The 15,822-nt window shown below is 42.6% G+C and overlaps 1 protein-coding gene across 1 annotated transcript in view; it reads right to left on the reverse strand.

Annotated features, from left to right (window-relative positions):
• SLC35C1 (solute carrier family 35 member C1) overlaps positions 1–276 on the reverse strand; it is a 7,971-nt gene extending 7,695 nt beyond the window's left edge. The window contains exon 1 of the mRNA XM_006730195.3: positions 140–276. Coding sequence (XP_006730258.2) covers positions 140–171 — 32 coding nt within the window. The 5' untranslated portion in view covers positions 172–276. The remainder of the gene's footprint in view (positions 1–139) is intronic.
• Positions 277–15,822: the final 15,546 nt, after the last annotated feature.

Genomic DNA, 15,822 nt, shown 5'->3' on the forward strand with positions numbered 1-15,822 from the left:
GCTGGACGACCCCGGGCCCAGGCTGACCTCGGCCCCGGGTTGTCCCTCCTGTCGTGGGAGCAAGCCTCCTTCTGTTTCCAAGGCCATCGGAAGCTCAGTACCCTGGCCGGGCCCGCCCGGGATACCCCACTCCAATTACCTCCGCTTGCCCGTCCCTGGACCCGGCTTCATCCCTGGCCCGCCGCGTGCCCCGCGCCTCGAGCCCCGCCTGCGCTTCCAGAAGTGCGCGCGGGAACCGCTTCCTGCCGGTAGTAAGCCGAAGGTTCTCTGCCATCTTCCAGGAACCGGGCCTGGGAAGTCCGGCACCAGCCAGGGTCCGTCACTCACCAGGCAGCCTGGAGGGCCCACTTCTCCCTGGTTCTTGTTCTGGCACCAACGTTGGGCGGCTCACTTCTGAGTTCTCTTTGTTGTAAAAAGGAGGGGGCCAAACTTGGGTGCCTGGGTGGCTCAGTTGGTTAAGCAACTGCCTTCAGCTCAGGTCATGATCCTGGAGTCCGGGGATCGAGTCCCACGTCAGGCTCCCTGCTCAGCAGGGAGTCTGCTTCACCCTCTGACCTTCCCCCTCTCATGTGCTCTCTCTCTCATTCTCGCTCTCTCAAATAAATAAATAAAATCTTTAAAAAAAAAAAAAAGGAGGGGGCCAGCAGGACTATACCAGAGGGCCCCAACTTCCTTGCTCATTACTCTGGCTGGTATGGTTGAAAGTAGGGACTACCATCTGTTTGTAGTATTTCAAACACCATTTAATTAGTACCATTTAATGTACAGGTGAGATGTGTTAGATTTGCTTTAAAATACTCAGAATATTAAAGAGGAAAAAAAAAGAGATGGATGGATAGGTAAAACAAGATAGGCACAATGTTGATAATTTTATAAGAGTCATTTTACTTTTGTGTACATCTGAAACTTTCCATAAGAGGGTAAAACCTGTGGAGTACATTTAAAGTCTCACACGCTAACTGCATAAAACCTGGGCCCAATTTAACACAGCCCTTGGTGGGCTATGCGGAACCGGAAGCATTCCGGGGAAATAAGCACCTTCCAGCAGCCCCAAGGCAGGGGCAAATGCCCCAGAGTGAGCTTTGCCCCAGGCCTATTCTCTTCCATCATCAGGCCTCCGGCCCTTGCTCTCTGGGTCCCCCACTACTCCCCCTTCCTCCAGAGATGGGACTTCCTGCTTCCTAGTTATGGGCTGGTCTCCTGATGGAGATTGCCATCTGGTCACCTTATCATCTTTGGGATCAGATTACCCTTTTGGGGACCGAAGGACTGAAAGGGACTGAACTGGTCATCGGAATTCTACTTGGAGGGTCTCATCCCAGGGCCAGACTTTGAAGGCTGTGAGTTTCATTGTGTTAAGAGCAATCAAGTCCTCTCTGCTCTTCTCTCTTAGTCCTGATGTCTCACTATGACGAATAATTTAATGACAAACAGGGCAAACTGGTCTGCGAGAGGCTCTGGTTTCCTGGAAGGGCCCTTCTCCTTGGCACATTAACAGAATTAACTTATCTGATGAATGTGCTACCACTTTGAGGCCCTAGGGAAGAAATGCATTCTGTATATAGGTCAGATGCTCTTCACTGAGAGAGACCAGGGACAGTCCATGCTGGGTATGTGGGGCATAGCCTGGGCTCTCCGCAGCCCAGGTGACCAAAATGTATCCCTGTCTCTAATCTCTCCTCTTCCTTACATTTTACCTGAAATTCCACCATTAGCTTCAGTCTTCTGCATTAGGGTTGCAATAGGCCAGTAGGGCAAGTTTCCCAGATTCCAATCCTTTTTGTTCCTCATGAGGGAAAGGGGGGAGGGGTGTGTTTCTTAGGGGTCTAGGGCCTCGGGAGGTGTGCACTTTGCACAGTTGATTTGCTTTTGAATTTTTCTTAAGGATTCTTAATTTTCTAAACCGTTCATCATGGGTGAGGTTTTAGGTCTTGTCAAGAGTAATTACCCAGTGTGTGAACTCGGTGTGAAGCAGAACATAAGGTCATCAACGTGACAGGTGGAATGCTGTAAGAATCCAGGAAGGAGGGCCCCTTATGGGTGGAGTTCTATTCTTGCCTTGGCAGGGAGCCACTAAGGACGTCAGAAGGCAATCTCTACCAGACAGAGTGACCGGAACTAACCTCCCAGGGGTAGGGGACAGTGGATCTGTACCAGTAGGGCCTGAGAATTTCTGGGAACACACAGATGTCAACTCTCTCACCCCAGAGTTCAACAAGAACTCATGAGCCTACTTTGTGTGGCAGACACTACCAGTTGTCTACCAAAATTCATTCTCCCATTTGTCCAAGAAAATTGGATGGTAGCTGGTCATGTGGTTGCCCAGCCAGAGACTACATTTCCCAGCCTCCCTTGTGGGGAGGTGAACCATGTGACTCAATGGATGGTAAAAGGTGATGGATGCTACTTTCCAGGTCTGGGCCCTATGACTTCAGGTGTGTGCCTTCCATGCTCTTGTCTCCTCTTCTCATAACCTGGGACCTAAATGTGTCTATAGCCTAGCTGTGACCATGCAGGCAAGGTGAATGTCTTAGGGGCTCTGTGAGCAATATGATGGAAAGAGCCAGGGTCCCTGATTGTGTGGAGCAGAGACACTTGCCAGTGTGGACTGCCTACGTTGAAACTGTTAAATGAGAGGGAGGTCAACTTATGTTCTTTATGTACTGTGCAGTTATAAAGGGATCTCTGATATAGCAGCTTTGCCTTTAGTCACATACCCACTGTAGTCTATATTTCCTTCTTTTTTTTTTTTTTTAAGATTTTATTTATTTATTTATTTGAGAGAGAGAGAGAGAGAAACAGCATGAGAGGGAAGAGGATCAGAGGGAGAAGCAGGCTCCCCGCCGAGCCGGGAGCCCGATGTGGGACTCGATCCCAGGATTCCGGGATCATGACCCGAGCCGAAGGCAGTCGCCCAACCAACTGAGCCACCCAGGCGCCCATATTTCCTTCTTCTTATGTACATATTCTCTAGGCAAAATTGAGAAGGCATGACATAATTACAATGACCTCTGACTCTCTTTCTTGCTCTATCTCAGTTTATCTATCTATCTATCTATCTATCTATCTATCTATCTATCTATCTATCATCTATCATCTATCTCTACCTACCTGTCTGTCCATCCATCCATCCATTTATTCATCCATCTATTCATCCATCTTGTTCTTATCCAGGACCTGGCACATGCCTGTCATAGTAGATACTCAGTACCTATTTGTGGAATGAATGGAAGTCAGACCACCAGAAGAAGTGCTTGAAAAATCAAGGCCAATTTAAGACCTTTATTGTCCCTAAGCCCTGAAAGTTTATGAGGCTCCTCATTTATCCTATATGTAATTCAAAATGAAAAATTAATACTAAACTGTAAAATAAATGTAAGCAGAGCAAAAAGTGTTCTGATTTTTTAAAAAAAATTTTTGAAATTTAAATTCAATTTAGTTGACATATAATGTATTATTAATTTCGGGGGTAGAATTTAGTGATTCATCAGTTGCATATAACACCCAGTGCTCATTACATCACGTGCCCTCCTTTATGCCCATCACCCAATTACCGCACCTCCCAATGCCCCCCCACCTCCCCTCCAGCAACCCTCAGTTTGTTCCCTGTAGTTAAGAGTCTCTTATGGTTTGCCTCCCTTTCTGTTTTTATCTTATTTTATTTTTCCTTCCCTTCCCCTATGTTCATCTGTTTTGTTTCTTAAATTCCATATTGGAGTGAAATCATATAATAATTGTCTTTCTCTGACTTATTTTGCTTAGCATAATACCGTTTAGTTCTATTCACATCATTGCAAATGGCAAAATTTCTTTTTTTTTTTTTTTTAAGATTTTATTTATTTATTTGACAGAGACACAGCGAGAGAGGGAACACAAGGGGGTTTGTGGGAGAGGGAGAAGAAGGCTTCCCGTGGAGCAGGGAGCCTGATGTGGGGCTCGATCCCAGGACCCTGGGATCATGACCTGAGCCGAAGGCAGACTTTTAATGACTGAGCCACCCAGGTGCCCCAAAATTTCATTCTTTTTGATGGCTGAGTAATATTCCATTGTATATACAACCACATTTTTGTTGTCCATTCATCTCTCGATGGACATTTGGATTCTTTCCATATCTGATTTTTCTTATGAAGATTGGAATGTTCCTTTGAAAATAATATATTCTTTCCAGAAAAAAAATATTAGGTCTTTCCTTTGCTGGTACTTGTGGTAGATGCTATTAATTGTCTACCCTATGAGCTGGCAAACTTTTTCTGTAAATGACCAGAAAGTAAATATTTTAGACTCTGTGAGCCATACAGTCTCTGTAGTAACTAGTCAACACTGCTGCTGTAGTGTTGTAAACAAATGGGTGCAGCTGTGTTTCAATAAAACTTTATTTATAAAGATAGGCCATGGGCCAGATGTGGTTCACTGCTTATAGTTTGCTGACCCCTGTTTTACCCTATATTACTTTATCCTTTTTCCTTACTAACATTACCCATATTTTATGTGTACGTCAGTGTTTCCCCCTAAGAATACCTCCTTCTCAGACTCCCTTGTAGCTGGATGTGACCATGTGACGTACTTTTAGCCCGTGAGTCATAAGCTGAGGATTTCTGGGAAAGCTTTGATTTTTGGATATAAGTATAGTCTTTATTGCCTCTTTTTCTTATATGCTATGTGTGTGTGTGTGTGTGTTTTAAGATTTTATTTATTTATTTGAGAGAGAGAAAGGGAAAGCACAGAGGGAGAGTGACAGGGAGAAGCAGACTCCCTGCTGAGCAGAGAGCCCCATGTGGGGCTTGATCCCAGGACCCTGGGATCATGACCTGAGCTGAAGGCAGACGCTTAACCCACTGAGCCACCCAGGCACCCCATATGTTCTGTCTTTAATGCACACCTGAGGTCTGGAAGGGCGGCAGCTATCTTGTAACCATGAGACAAAAGATCTGAGGAAGAAAGCTAAGGATGGCAGAGCAGAAGCGTGGAGATGAGCTGTCATCCCAGCTCTTGGCTGCATATTATTGTAGGAGATGAATAAACCCCTATCAGAGCAAGCCATTGCAGCATGGTATTCTGTCTCTGGCAGGCAACCATAGTCCCAACTGCAATATGCTCTAATGGGTAATTCATTGTTGCTGGAACTCATGTGTGAGGTTCCGGGAAGGCTTGGGATTGGCTGGCACTGGGTCTGAGCCAGCAATGTAGGGGATACAATTATCAGGGAGTGAAGCCAAGCTGCAGAGCTGGCGGTGGGTGGAGAATTCTAAAGGCAGGGCCCATTTGCTGGAGAAGGATGAGGAGCAGAAGAGCCAACATCAGGATAGGTGAATTCCAAAGCATGGGGTGCATGGCCAGGGATGAGGGCTTTTCAACAAAAAGGAGGTCCCCACATGGGAACAGAGTGGGAAAACTGCAGAGGATTAGCAAAGAGCTAGCTGCTCTTTAACAAAAAATGTTTACCAGAGACATCACCTTTTTTCCCCTGGTCTGGCTTCTGGAAAGCACCTAGCTTTGGACTGTGCAGGCCTTTTTGTTTCTGTGAGATCTAGAGTAGCCAAAGGTGTTACTCTCTAAAGCCCCTGTAATATGCATCTGGGTAATCTACGAGCAGGCTTGCTGTCTCCTCCAGATTAGCAGTTTATCTGTGGGGATTGAGAACCACTGTCAGTCCTTCTTGGCAGAGGATGTTTTACTAACAGCTAACACATGTTGGAGGGTGGTTTCAGGCCCGATGTTTTATATGCAACATGCCAGTCCTTGCCATGACGCTATGAGGGGCAGTCTCATTATCACCCCTATTTTACAGATGAGGAAATTGAGATCCAGGGATGTTGAGTCACTAGCCCAAGGCCACCCAGGGAGGAGGTGAGGGCCAGATTTGAACCCAGGCCAGTTTGCTGAGCTAAAGTTCGTCCTGTTGCATGAACTCAGCTCATCCTGAGCCTAGGTTTTCCAGTTGGTCTCCTGGGTCCCTGGGCCTAGGGAGTGACCCTGGTCTCAAAGGTAAAAGGCTCTGATTCTCATCCCAGATGGTATATGGAGTGGCAGGGGAGAGCTTGTTGAGGCAAAATGGAATTTACTGGCTCAGGTCATTGGAAAGTCCAGGGGGAGTCCTGGCTTTAGAAAGTGCAGCTTGACCAAGCAGCTCAAAAAATGTCATCAAATAGATCCTGGTCTGGGCCCTTTGGCTTTCTTCTCAGGCTCCATGTGATGGCAAAATGGCTTCAAGCATCCCAGACCTTACAGCATTCAGAGTTTTGTTGTTGTTGTTTATTTGTCTGTTTTAAAATAGACTATTTTTAAAAAGATTTTATTTATGTATTTGAGAGAGAGCACGCACGCAGGAGCAGGAGGGAGAGGCAGAGGGAGAGGGAGAAGCAGGCTCCCTGCTGAGCAAGGAGCCTGATACTCGACTTGATCCCAGGACCCTGGGATCATGACCTGAGCCGAAGGCAGATGCTTAACCGACTGAGCCACCCAGGCGCCCTAAATAGACTATTTTTAAGAGCAGTTTTAGGTTCACAGCAAAATTGAGCAAAAGGTACAGAGATTTCCCATTTCCCTCGACATTCAGGTATTTTAGTCCAGTGGGAAAAAAAGAATTCACCGTTTCTCAGAAGCCTTGAGGTTTACTCTGAGTGGTTTGGCTCAGGTCCTATAATCACCCTTGACTGATCATTGTGTTCAGTTGGATAAACCCAGCCTCTGGCTTAAGCTCTTCATTCATCGCAGGCTCCACCCCTCGAGCCGGCAGAGGTGGTGTGAGGGTGGGGAGAGGGTGGCTCTGGGACTGAAATTTAGGAGGTATTGCCAGAAGAAGAGGGATGGATGCTGGCAAGTGACCAATGTGCACTGTGAGGGGCCAGGATTGGATGGGGGACAGGGTATCGGGACAGTTGCATGGACCTCTTCCCTCCTTGGCTCCCGTGGTTCCGCTTTGTTCAGGGCTTTCCCACACTCACCCTTAAACCCGGCGAGCTTCTTGTCCTGCAGGACTCTGTGCAGACCTGGCGTCCACAGGGGACCCTCCAGTTAAATTATATCTTCCTGATAATGTACTCTTGCTGCTTCCCTCTGTCCATAAGAGGTGAAAAGAGCACACACAGAAGGCAATGATTCTCTTTTTGGGTAAGAACGTCCCAGGCTCTGGGGCGCCTGGGTGGCTCAGTCGTTAAGTGTCTGCCTTCGGCTCAGGTCGTGATCCCAGGGTCCTGGGATCAAGCCCCGCATCGGGCTCCCTGCTCGGCGGGAAGCCTGCTTCTCCCTCTCCCACTCCCCTGCTTGTGTTCCCTCTCTCGCTGCCTCTCTCTCTGTCAAATAAATAAATAAAATCTTAAAAAAAAAAAAAGAACGTACCAGGCTCACTTTAGGAGTGCACCCCCCACCCCACCGGCTTTTGCAGTCTTTGGGGGGCCATCAGTTCACAGGCTTGCTTTCCTCCAGCCAAAGGGGTGTGGGTACACGACGCAGTCCAGGCCGATGAACCCATGGATGATTTTTTTCTTCATTTGAAATGGAAACAACAGCCACCAGCACCACCACGAGACCTAAAATTGGTTACAGCTGATTTACGGTGGCAGCCATGGCAGAAAGCCTGTTCACCGTTTCCTTCCCCAGAGCTGCCCTGCTTGCTGGTCCTTTCCAACCCCATGCTGCTTTTTCCTCGGTTCTGCGAGCAACCCTGAGCTCTTCCAAGGCCTTTTTTACGTACATTGGCTGGCGTCCGTATTTGTTGCTTGCAGTCAGAGAACCCTGGGTGCTGCTGTGGGCATTTCCTTCTGTCCAAGAAGGGTCAGGGTGAGAACCAGCCAGCTCCAGGGAATAAATCTAGTTTCCAGAACCCCATTTCTCCCCAAGTGCTGGGGTTCCAAGAGCAGGGTGGAGAAAGAAAAGGGCAGGGCAGCGGGAAGTGTAGACCAGAATGTGTAAATACTGACGTGTTTGCAGAGGCTGCCAGCAGGCGGAGGTAGTCAAGGTTGGCTTCTTTCTTTGGGTCTTTGCTCTAAACCCAACAGGGGGTACATAGCAGTGGTGAAGTGGGCTGGTGTGGCTACCTTGGAATTTGAAATTGGTTTATTTAACAAACATCTTCTAAATGGTCTTTGTGTAGGAGCCCTTCCTTCACCCCCTCCCCTCTGTTGGGCTCACTCTTCAGTTCATAGGATTGCTGATGGCATACATTGGGGCCAGGATGCAACCACGTCTATCCTGCACCTGCAGTGTAACAGGTTATTTCTCTCTCTCCAACCAGACTCTCTCGTTTGCCACCGTATCCCTGTGCCTAGCACAGAGCTCGGCACGTGGTGGCATTCAATAAACGTTTGCTGCCGGGCTGTAGAGCTGTTTCTGCATGCTGGGGAGCCAACTGCCCTGCTGACTTCCTGTGAGAGTCATCCCAGTCCAGATGAGAAGCGTGGTAAGTCAGCACGCACCCAAGTTTGGCTTCAGCCTTCCGACTCAGCCAGGCTCTCCTCTTGGATCAGGGCTTCTGCCTTTGGAAGGTCAACTAGTTGAATGCCTATTTCGGTGTCCGTGCCTGAGATCTCGGAGATTGTGCACGATCGATGTTTCTGTGATTAGGAGACAGACATCATATGTAACCAGTGTGATTACATCAGGAATACAAACAAGGCAGGTCATTTGAATTTATTATTAATATTTGAACATTTTCAAACATAGGTAAGCATTTTAGAAGTAACTCAAACTGAAAAATCTATTGTGCTTTATATATTGAAATTATTTCGATCAGTATGTGAATACACATATGTATTATTCTAGGGTAAAATAGTACCATGACGAATGATAATTGAAAGATGTTAATTTTCTGTGAAATAATTGCTAAGTTTCAAATATTTAAATAAGTAGGAAAATAGACTGATAAGAAAATAGACTCATATGCATGTTAAGAGAGAATGTATTAGCTAGATAACTTTAGGAACCTTTTATTCTTTTGGAACCAGTAAATGTTTATACAAATTTAAATAAGAGTAGTAGGCAGAATAATAGAGTTTCAGTTATCTTTCATAATTCCAATCTTTATGGAATTGTTTGGCAGAATGGCATTTTTAACATTAAATAAAGTAACTTCTAAGAACTGTATTTAATTTGTAGTTATTTAATTCCATTTAGACTATCAATCTTTCAAGAAAATGTCAATTTGGGAATTATTCATATTTTGTGGTATCAATTAAAATCAAAACGGCTGGGGCGCCTGGGTGGCTCAGTTGGTTAAGCGACTGCCTTCGGCTCAGGTCATGATCTCAGGGTCCCGGGATCGAGCCCCGCATCCAGCTCCCTGCTCTGCAGGAAGCCTGCTTCTCCCTCTCCCACTCCCCCTGCTTGTGTTCCTTCTCTCACTGTCTCTGTCAAATACATAAAATCTTAAAAAAAAAAAAAAAAAAATCAAAACGGCTGTTTTGCCACCTCAAAATTTTCAGGAAAAATTCTACTATCAAGTACAATACAATCATTGATAAATTAATTTCCATTCAGACATGATAAAGAATATAAAAAGTCTGAAGGAAGATGGAAGGTGGTTAAAAATAAGGGGGTATCCCCCTCTTTTATAAATACAAATATCTTGCCCTTCCATTAAGCTCAGTTGAAAACTGAGGCTACTTAGTGTAGCAAATGTGCAGCGTATAATAGGGAGAGTGATGTAACTGCCAATGGTACAAGGTTGAATTCCTGTGGATAATACAGAAGTTCTCTAAAGTTGGGTTTAGGGAGGTGTACGTTACGTTCGAGAAAAGGTATCATTTTAGGTGTATGGCCCTATGAATTTGACAGATGTATACACTTGGGTAACCACCACAATAATCAAGATAGAGAACAGTTCTATCATCCCAGAAAGTTCCTTCTGGTCATCAGTGAACTGATATCTGTCCCTATCATTTTGGTTTTTTTCCAGAATGTCATACAAATGAAATCATAGAGTAAATAACCGTTTGTGTCTGACTTCCACTTAGCATAATGCTTTTAAGATTTCTCCATGTTGTTTGTATCAGTTGGTTCCTTTTACTGTGTGCCATAATTTAATCAGACAGTCACATTGATGGACTTCTGGGTTGTCTCCAGTTTGGAGGGGGTTATCCTTTCACCATAATTAATAATAATTTATTATATTTATAATAAATAACATAAACCTTATTTCTGCAGCTTTATCTTAAATCTTAAAGTCAGATACTGTGAACCCTCTAATTTTGACTCCTTTTTAAACAATGCTAGATTAGCCTACATCCTTTACTTTCTCATATAAATTTTAAAGATTTTATTTATTTATTTGAGAGAGAGAGAGAAAGCATGAGGTGGGGAGGGTCAGAGGGAGAAGCAGACTCCTCGCCGAGCAAGGAGCCCGATGCGGGACTCGATCCCGGGACTCCAGGATCATGACCTGAGCCGAAGGCAGTCGCCCAACCAACTGAGCCACCCAGGCGCCCTCTCATATAAATTTTAGAATCAGCTTGCCAATTTCTTTTTTTTTTTTTTAACGAACATATAATGTATTATTGGTTTCAGAGATACAGGTCTGTGATTTATCAGTCTTATATAACACCCAGTGCTCATTACATCACATGCCTTCCTTAATGTCCATCACCCGGTTACCCTATCCCTCCACCCCCCTCCCCTCCAGCAACCCTCAGTTTGTTACCTATGATTAAGAGTCTCTTAAGGTTTGTCTCGCTCTCTGGTTTTGTCATGTTTTATTTTTTCTTCTCTTCCCCTATGATCCTCTGTTTTGTTTCTTAAATTCCACCTCTCAGTGAGATCGCATGATAATTGTCTTTCTCTGATTGACTTATTTCGCTTAGCATAATACTCTCTAGTTCCATCCCCGTCGTTGCAAATGGCAAGATTTCATTTTCTGATGGCTGCGTAACATCCCATTGTATATTTATACCACATCTTCTTTATCCATTCATTTGTTGTTGGACATCTGGGCTCTTTCCATAGTTTGGCTATTGCGGACATTGCTGCTAGAGACATTGGAGGTGCAAGTGTCCCTTCGGATCCCTACTTTTGTATCTTTGAGGTAAATACTCAGTAGTGAAAATTGCTGGGTCCTAGGGTAGCTCTATTTTCAACTTTTTAAGGAACCTCCATACTGTTTTCCAGAGTGGCTGCACCAGCTTGCACTCCCACCAACAGTGTAGGAGGGTTCCCCTTTCTCTGCATCCTTGCCAACATCTACCGTTTCCTGACTTGTTCATTTTAGCCATTCTGACTGGTGTGAGGTGGTATCTCATTGAGGTTTGGATTTGTATTTCCCTGATGCTGAGCGACGTTGAGCACTTTTTAATGTGTCTGTTGGCCATTTGGATGTCTTCTTTGCAGAAATATCTGTTCATGTCTTCTGCCCATTTCTTGATTGGATTATTTGTTCTTTGGGTGTTGAGTTTGAGAGGGTCTTTATAGATCTTGGATACAAGCCCTGTATCTGTAAAGTAATTTGCAAATATCTTCTCCCATTCTGTAGGTTGCCTTTTAGTTTTGTTGATTGTCTCCTTTGCTGTGCAGAAGCTTTTTATCTTGATGAAGTCCCAATAGTTTATTTTTGTTTTTGTTTCCCTTGCCTTTAGAGGCGTGTCTTGGAAAAAGTTACTTTGTCCAAGGTTGACAGGTCGTTGCCTGTGTTCTCCTCTAGGATTTTGGTGGATTCCTGTCTCACATTTAGGTCTTTCATCCATTTTGAGTCTATTTTCGTCTGTGGTGTAAGGTTCATTTTTCTGCATGTGGCTGTCCCATTTTCCCAACACCATTTGTTGAAGAGACTGTCTTTTTTCTTGGATATTCTTTCCTGCTTTGTTGAAGATTAGTTGACCATAGAGTTGAGGGTCCATTTCTGGGCTCTCTATTCTGTTCCATTGATCTATGTGTCTGTTTTTGTGCCAGTGTCTTGATGATTACAGCTTTGTAATAGAGCTTGAAGTCCGGAATTGTGATGCCAGTAGTTTTGGTTTTCTTTTTCAACATTCCTTTGGCTATTTGCAGTCTTTTCTGGTTCCATACAAATTTTAGGATTATTTGTTCCCATTCTGTGGAAAAAGTTGATGGTATTTTGATAGGGATTGCATTGAATATGTAGATTGCTCTAGGTAGCATAGACATTTTAACAATATTTGTTCTTCCAATCCATGAGCATGGAACGTTTTTCCATTTCTTTGTGTCTTCCTCAATTTCTTTCATGAGTGTTCTATAGTTTTCTGAGTACAGACCCTTTACCTCTTTGGTTAGATTTATTCCTAGATATCTTATGGTTTTGGGTGCAATTGTAAATGGGATCGACTCCTTAATTTCTCTTTCTTCTGTCTCATTGTTTGTGTATAGAAATGCAACTGATTTCTGTGCATTGATTTTATATCCTGCCACTTTGCTGAATTCCTATGTGAGCTCTAGCAATTTTGGGGTGGAGTCTTTTGGGTTTTCCACATAAAGTATCGTGTCATCTGCAAACACTGAGTTTGACTTCAGCTTGTCAATTTCTAAAAAAAAAAATTTTTTTTTGCTGGGGTTTTATTCAGATTGTATTCAATACATAGATCAGTTTGGGGTGAACTGACATCTTAACAATTCTAAGTCTTTTGATCTGTGAATATCATATATCTTTTCATTTATTTAGGTCTTGGTCTCATCAATGTTTTATTGTTTTTAGCATAGAGGCCTTGCACGTGTTTTGTTAAATTTGTCTCTGATTATTTCAGGTTTTTTGTTACTATTGTAAATGGTACTTTAAAAAAACTCAATTTTTGCTTATTTATTTCTGTATCTAGAACACAATTGATTTTTGTATATTGATCTTGTATTCTGCAACCTTGCTTGACTCACTTATAAGCTTTAATAGCTTTTAAAAAACAGAATTATTGAGATATAAATCACACACCATACCATTTACCCACTTAGAGTGTACAATTCAGTGGTTTTTCATATATTCACAGGGTTGTGCAACCATCAATATGGTCATTTTAGATTATTTTCATCACCCCAGCAAGAGTCCCCCACATCCCTTAATAGTCACTCCTCATTTCCCCCAACCCCCTCAGTCGCAAGCAGACAATAATCCACCTTCTGTCTGTATTGACTTGCCTATTCTGGGCATTTCATATAAATGGATTCATACAATATGTGGTCTTTTGTGATTGGCTTCTTTTATTGAACATAATGTCTTCAAAGTTTATTCATTTCGTAGCATGTATCAGTACTTCATTTTCTTTTTTATGGCTGTGTATTAGTCAGAATCCCCCAGAGAAACAGAACCAATAGGATATATATATGTCTATGTGTGTATATATGTATATGTATATATGGAAGGAGATTTATTATGAGGAATTGGTTCATCGTGGAGGCTGAGAAGTCCCATGATTTGCCATCTGCAAGCTGGTGACCCAGAAAAGCTGGTGGTGTAATTCAATCTGAATGTGAAGGCCTGAGAATCAGAGAATCAAAGAAATTAAAATCCCAGTCTGAGGGCGGAAGATGACTGTGGAAATGTATGGTATGGAGATTCCTAAAAAAATTAAAAATACCATAAAATCCAGTAATTCCACCGCTGGGCGTTTACCCAAAGAAAACAAAAATGCTAATTCAAAAAGATGTATGCACCGGTATGTTCATTGCAGCATTATTTACAATAGCCAAGATATGGAAGCAACCTAAGTGTCCATCAATAGTTGAATGGATAAAAAAGATGTAATACACACACACACACACACACACACACAAATATACACAGAGGAATATTACTTAGCCATAAAAAAATGAGATCTTGCCGTTTGTGACAACATGGGTGGACCTAGAGGGTAAGTGAAATAAGTCAGAAAAAGAGAGAAGCCATATGATTTTACCTATATGTGGAATCTAAAAAACAAAACAAATGAACAAACAAACAAGCAAACAGACTCATAAATATAAAGAACAAACTGGTGGTTGCCAGAGGTGGGGGGTGGGGGGATGAGCAAAATAGATGAATGGAATTAAGAAGTACAGACTACCAGTTATATAATAAATAAGTCACAGAGGAAAATTACAACATAGGAAATATAGTCAATAATATTGTAATAATGTTATATGGTGATGGATGGTAACTACACTTATCATGGTAAACATTACATAATGTATAGAATTTTCCAATCACTATGTTGTGCAAATAATATAACATGATATGACTCTATGCTTCAGTAACAAAAACTTAAAAAAGGGGGCAAATTCCTCCTTTCTCCAGCTTTTGTTGTATACCCTCAATGGATTAGATGATGCCCATCCACACTGGGGAGGGCGATCTACTTTACTGAGTCTGCCAATTCAAAGGCTAATCTCATTTGGAAACACCCTCACAGAAACCACTAGAAATAATGTCTAATCTGGACACTTTGTGGCCAGTCAAATTGACATAGAGTTAACCATCAGAGGCTGAATAATATTTCAATGTATGGATATAGCACATTTTATTTGTCCACTCATCAGTGAATGCACATTGTGTTGTTTCCAGTTCCTGATATTATAAATAAGGCTTCTGTGAATGCTTGTGTTCAAGTTTTTGTGTGGACATATGTTTCAATTTCTGCAGTTGTTCGGTGGAGTATTCTACATAATTCGGTTATACCTAGTTGGTATATAGTGTTGGATAAGTATTGATTTCCTTATTGATCTCTGTCTAGTTGCTCTATCCATTTCTGATAGTGGGATGTTGAAGTCTCCAACTATTATTCTAGAACTGATATTATGGACTGAATGTTTGTGTCTTCCCCTCCAAATCCATATTTTGAAGCCCTCCCCAGTATGGCTGTATTTGAAGATGGGACCCCTAAGGAAGTAATAGAGTTTAAATAAGGTGATAAGGGTAAGGCCCTGATCTGGTAGGATTAATGTCCTTTTTAAGAAGGGACATCAGAGAGCTCTCTCTCTGTGCATGCACACAAAGAGATCATGGGAACATATAATGAGATGGCAGCTGCCTATGAGCCCCAAGAAGAGGCCTCAGAATGAAACCTACTTTGCTGGCGCCTTGATCTTGGACTTCCCAGCCTCCATTATTGTGAGAAATAAATTTCCTTGGTTTAAGCCATACAATCTGGGGCATTTTGTTATAGTTGCCTGAGCAGACTAATACAACAGTTTCTCCCTTTAATCCACTCAGTTTTGCTTCATACATTTGGGTCCCTGTTGTTAGATACATATAAGTTTATAACTGCCATATCTTCATGATGGATTGACTCTTTTATCAATATATAAAGTCCTTCTTTGTCACTTGTAAGAGTTTTTGTCTTAAAGTCTATTTTGTGTAATGTTAATATAGCCACCCCAGTTGTATTTTAGTTACTATTTGCAGGGGATATCTTTTTTCAACTTTTTATTTTCAATCTATTTCTGTCTTTGGATCCAAAGTGAGTTTCTCCTCTTAACTATAGGAAACAAACTGAGGGTTGCTGGGTGGCACAGTTGGAGTAATTGAGGGATGGGCATTAAGGAGGACACTTGATGTAATGAGCATGGGGTGTTGTATGCAACTGATGAATCACTAAATTCTGCTCCTGAAACTAATAATACAGTGTATGTTAACTAAACTGAATTTAAATAAAAATTAAAAAAATAAAGTGAGTCTCTCATAGAATATAGTTGGATAATGTGTGGGCGTGTGTGTGTATCTGTTTTGCCAGTGGAGTTACATTTGCTTTTTAATTGGAGAACTTAATCTATTTACATTAAAGTAATTACAGGAGGGAAAGACTTCTGTCATTTTGCTGTTTTTCTATATGTTTTATGTCATTTTTGTTCCTCAGTTCTACTATTGCCTTATTTTGTAATTAGTCAATTTTTTCCTAGTGTGCTATTTTGGTTCCCTTA

This window comes from Leptonychotes weddellii, chromosome 11 (assembly GCF_054177405.1).
Source record: "Leptonychotes weddellii isolate Sample4059 chromosome 11, ASM5417740v2, whole genome shotgun sequence".
Taxonomy (NCBI): Eukaryota; Metazoa; Chordata; class Mammalia; order Carnivora; family Phocidae; genus Leptonychotes; species Leptonychotes weddellii.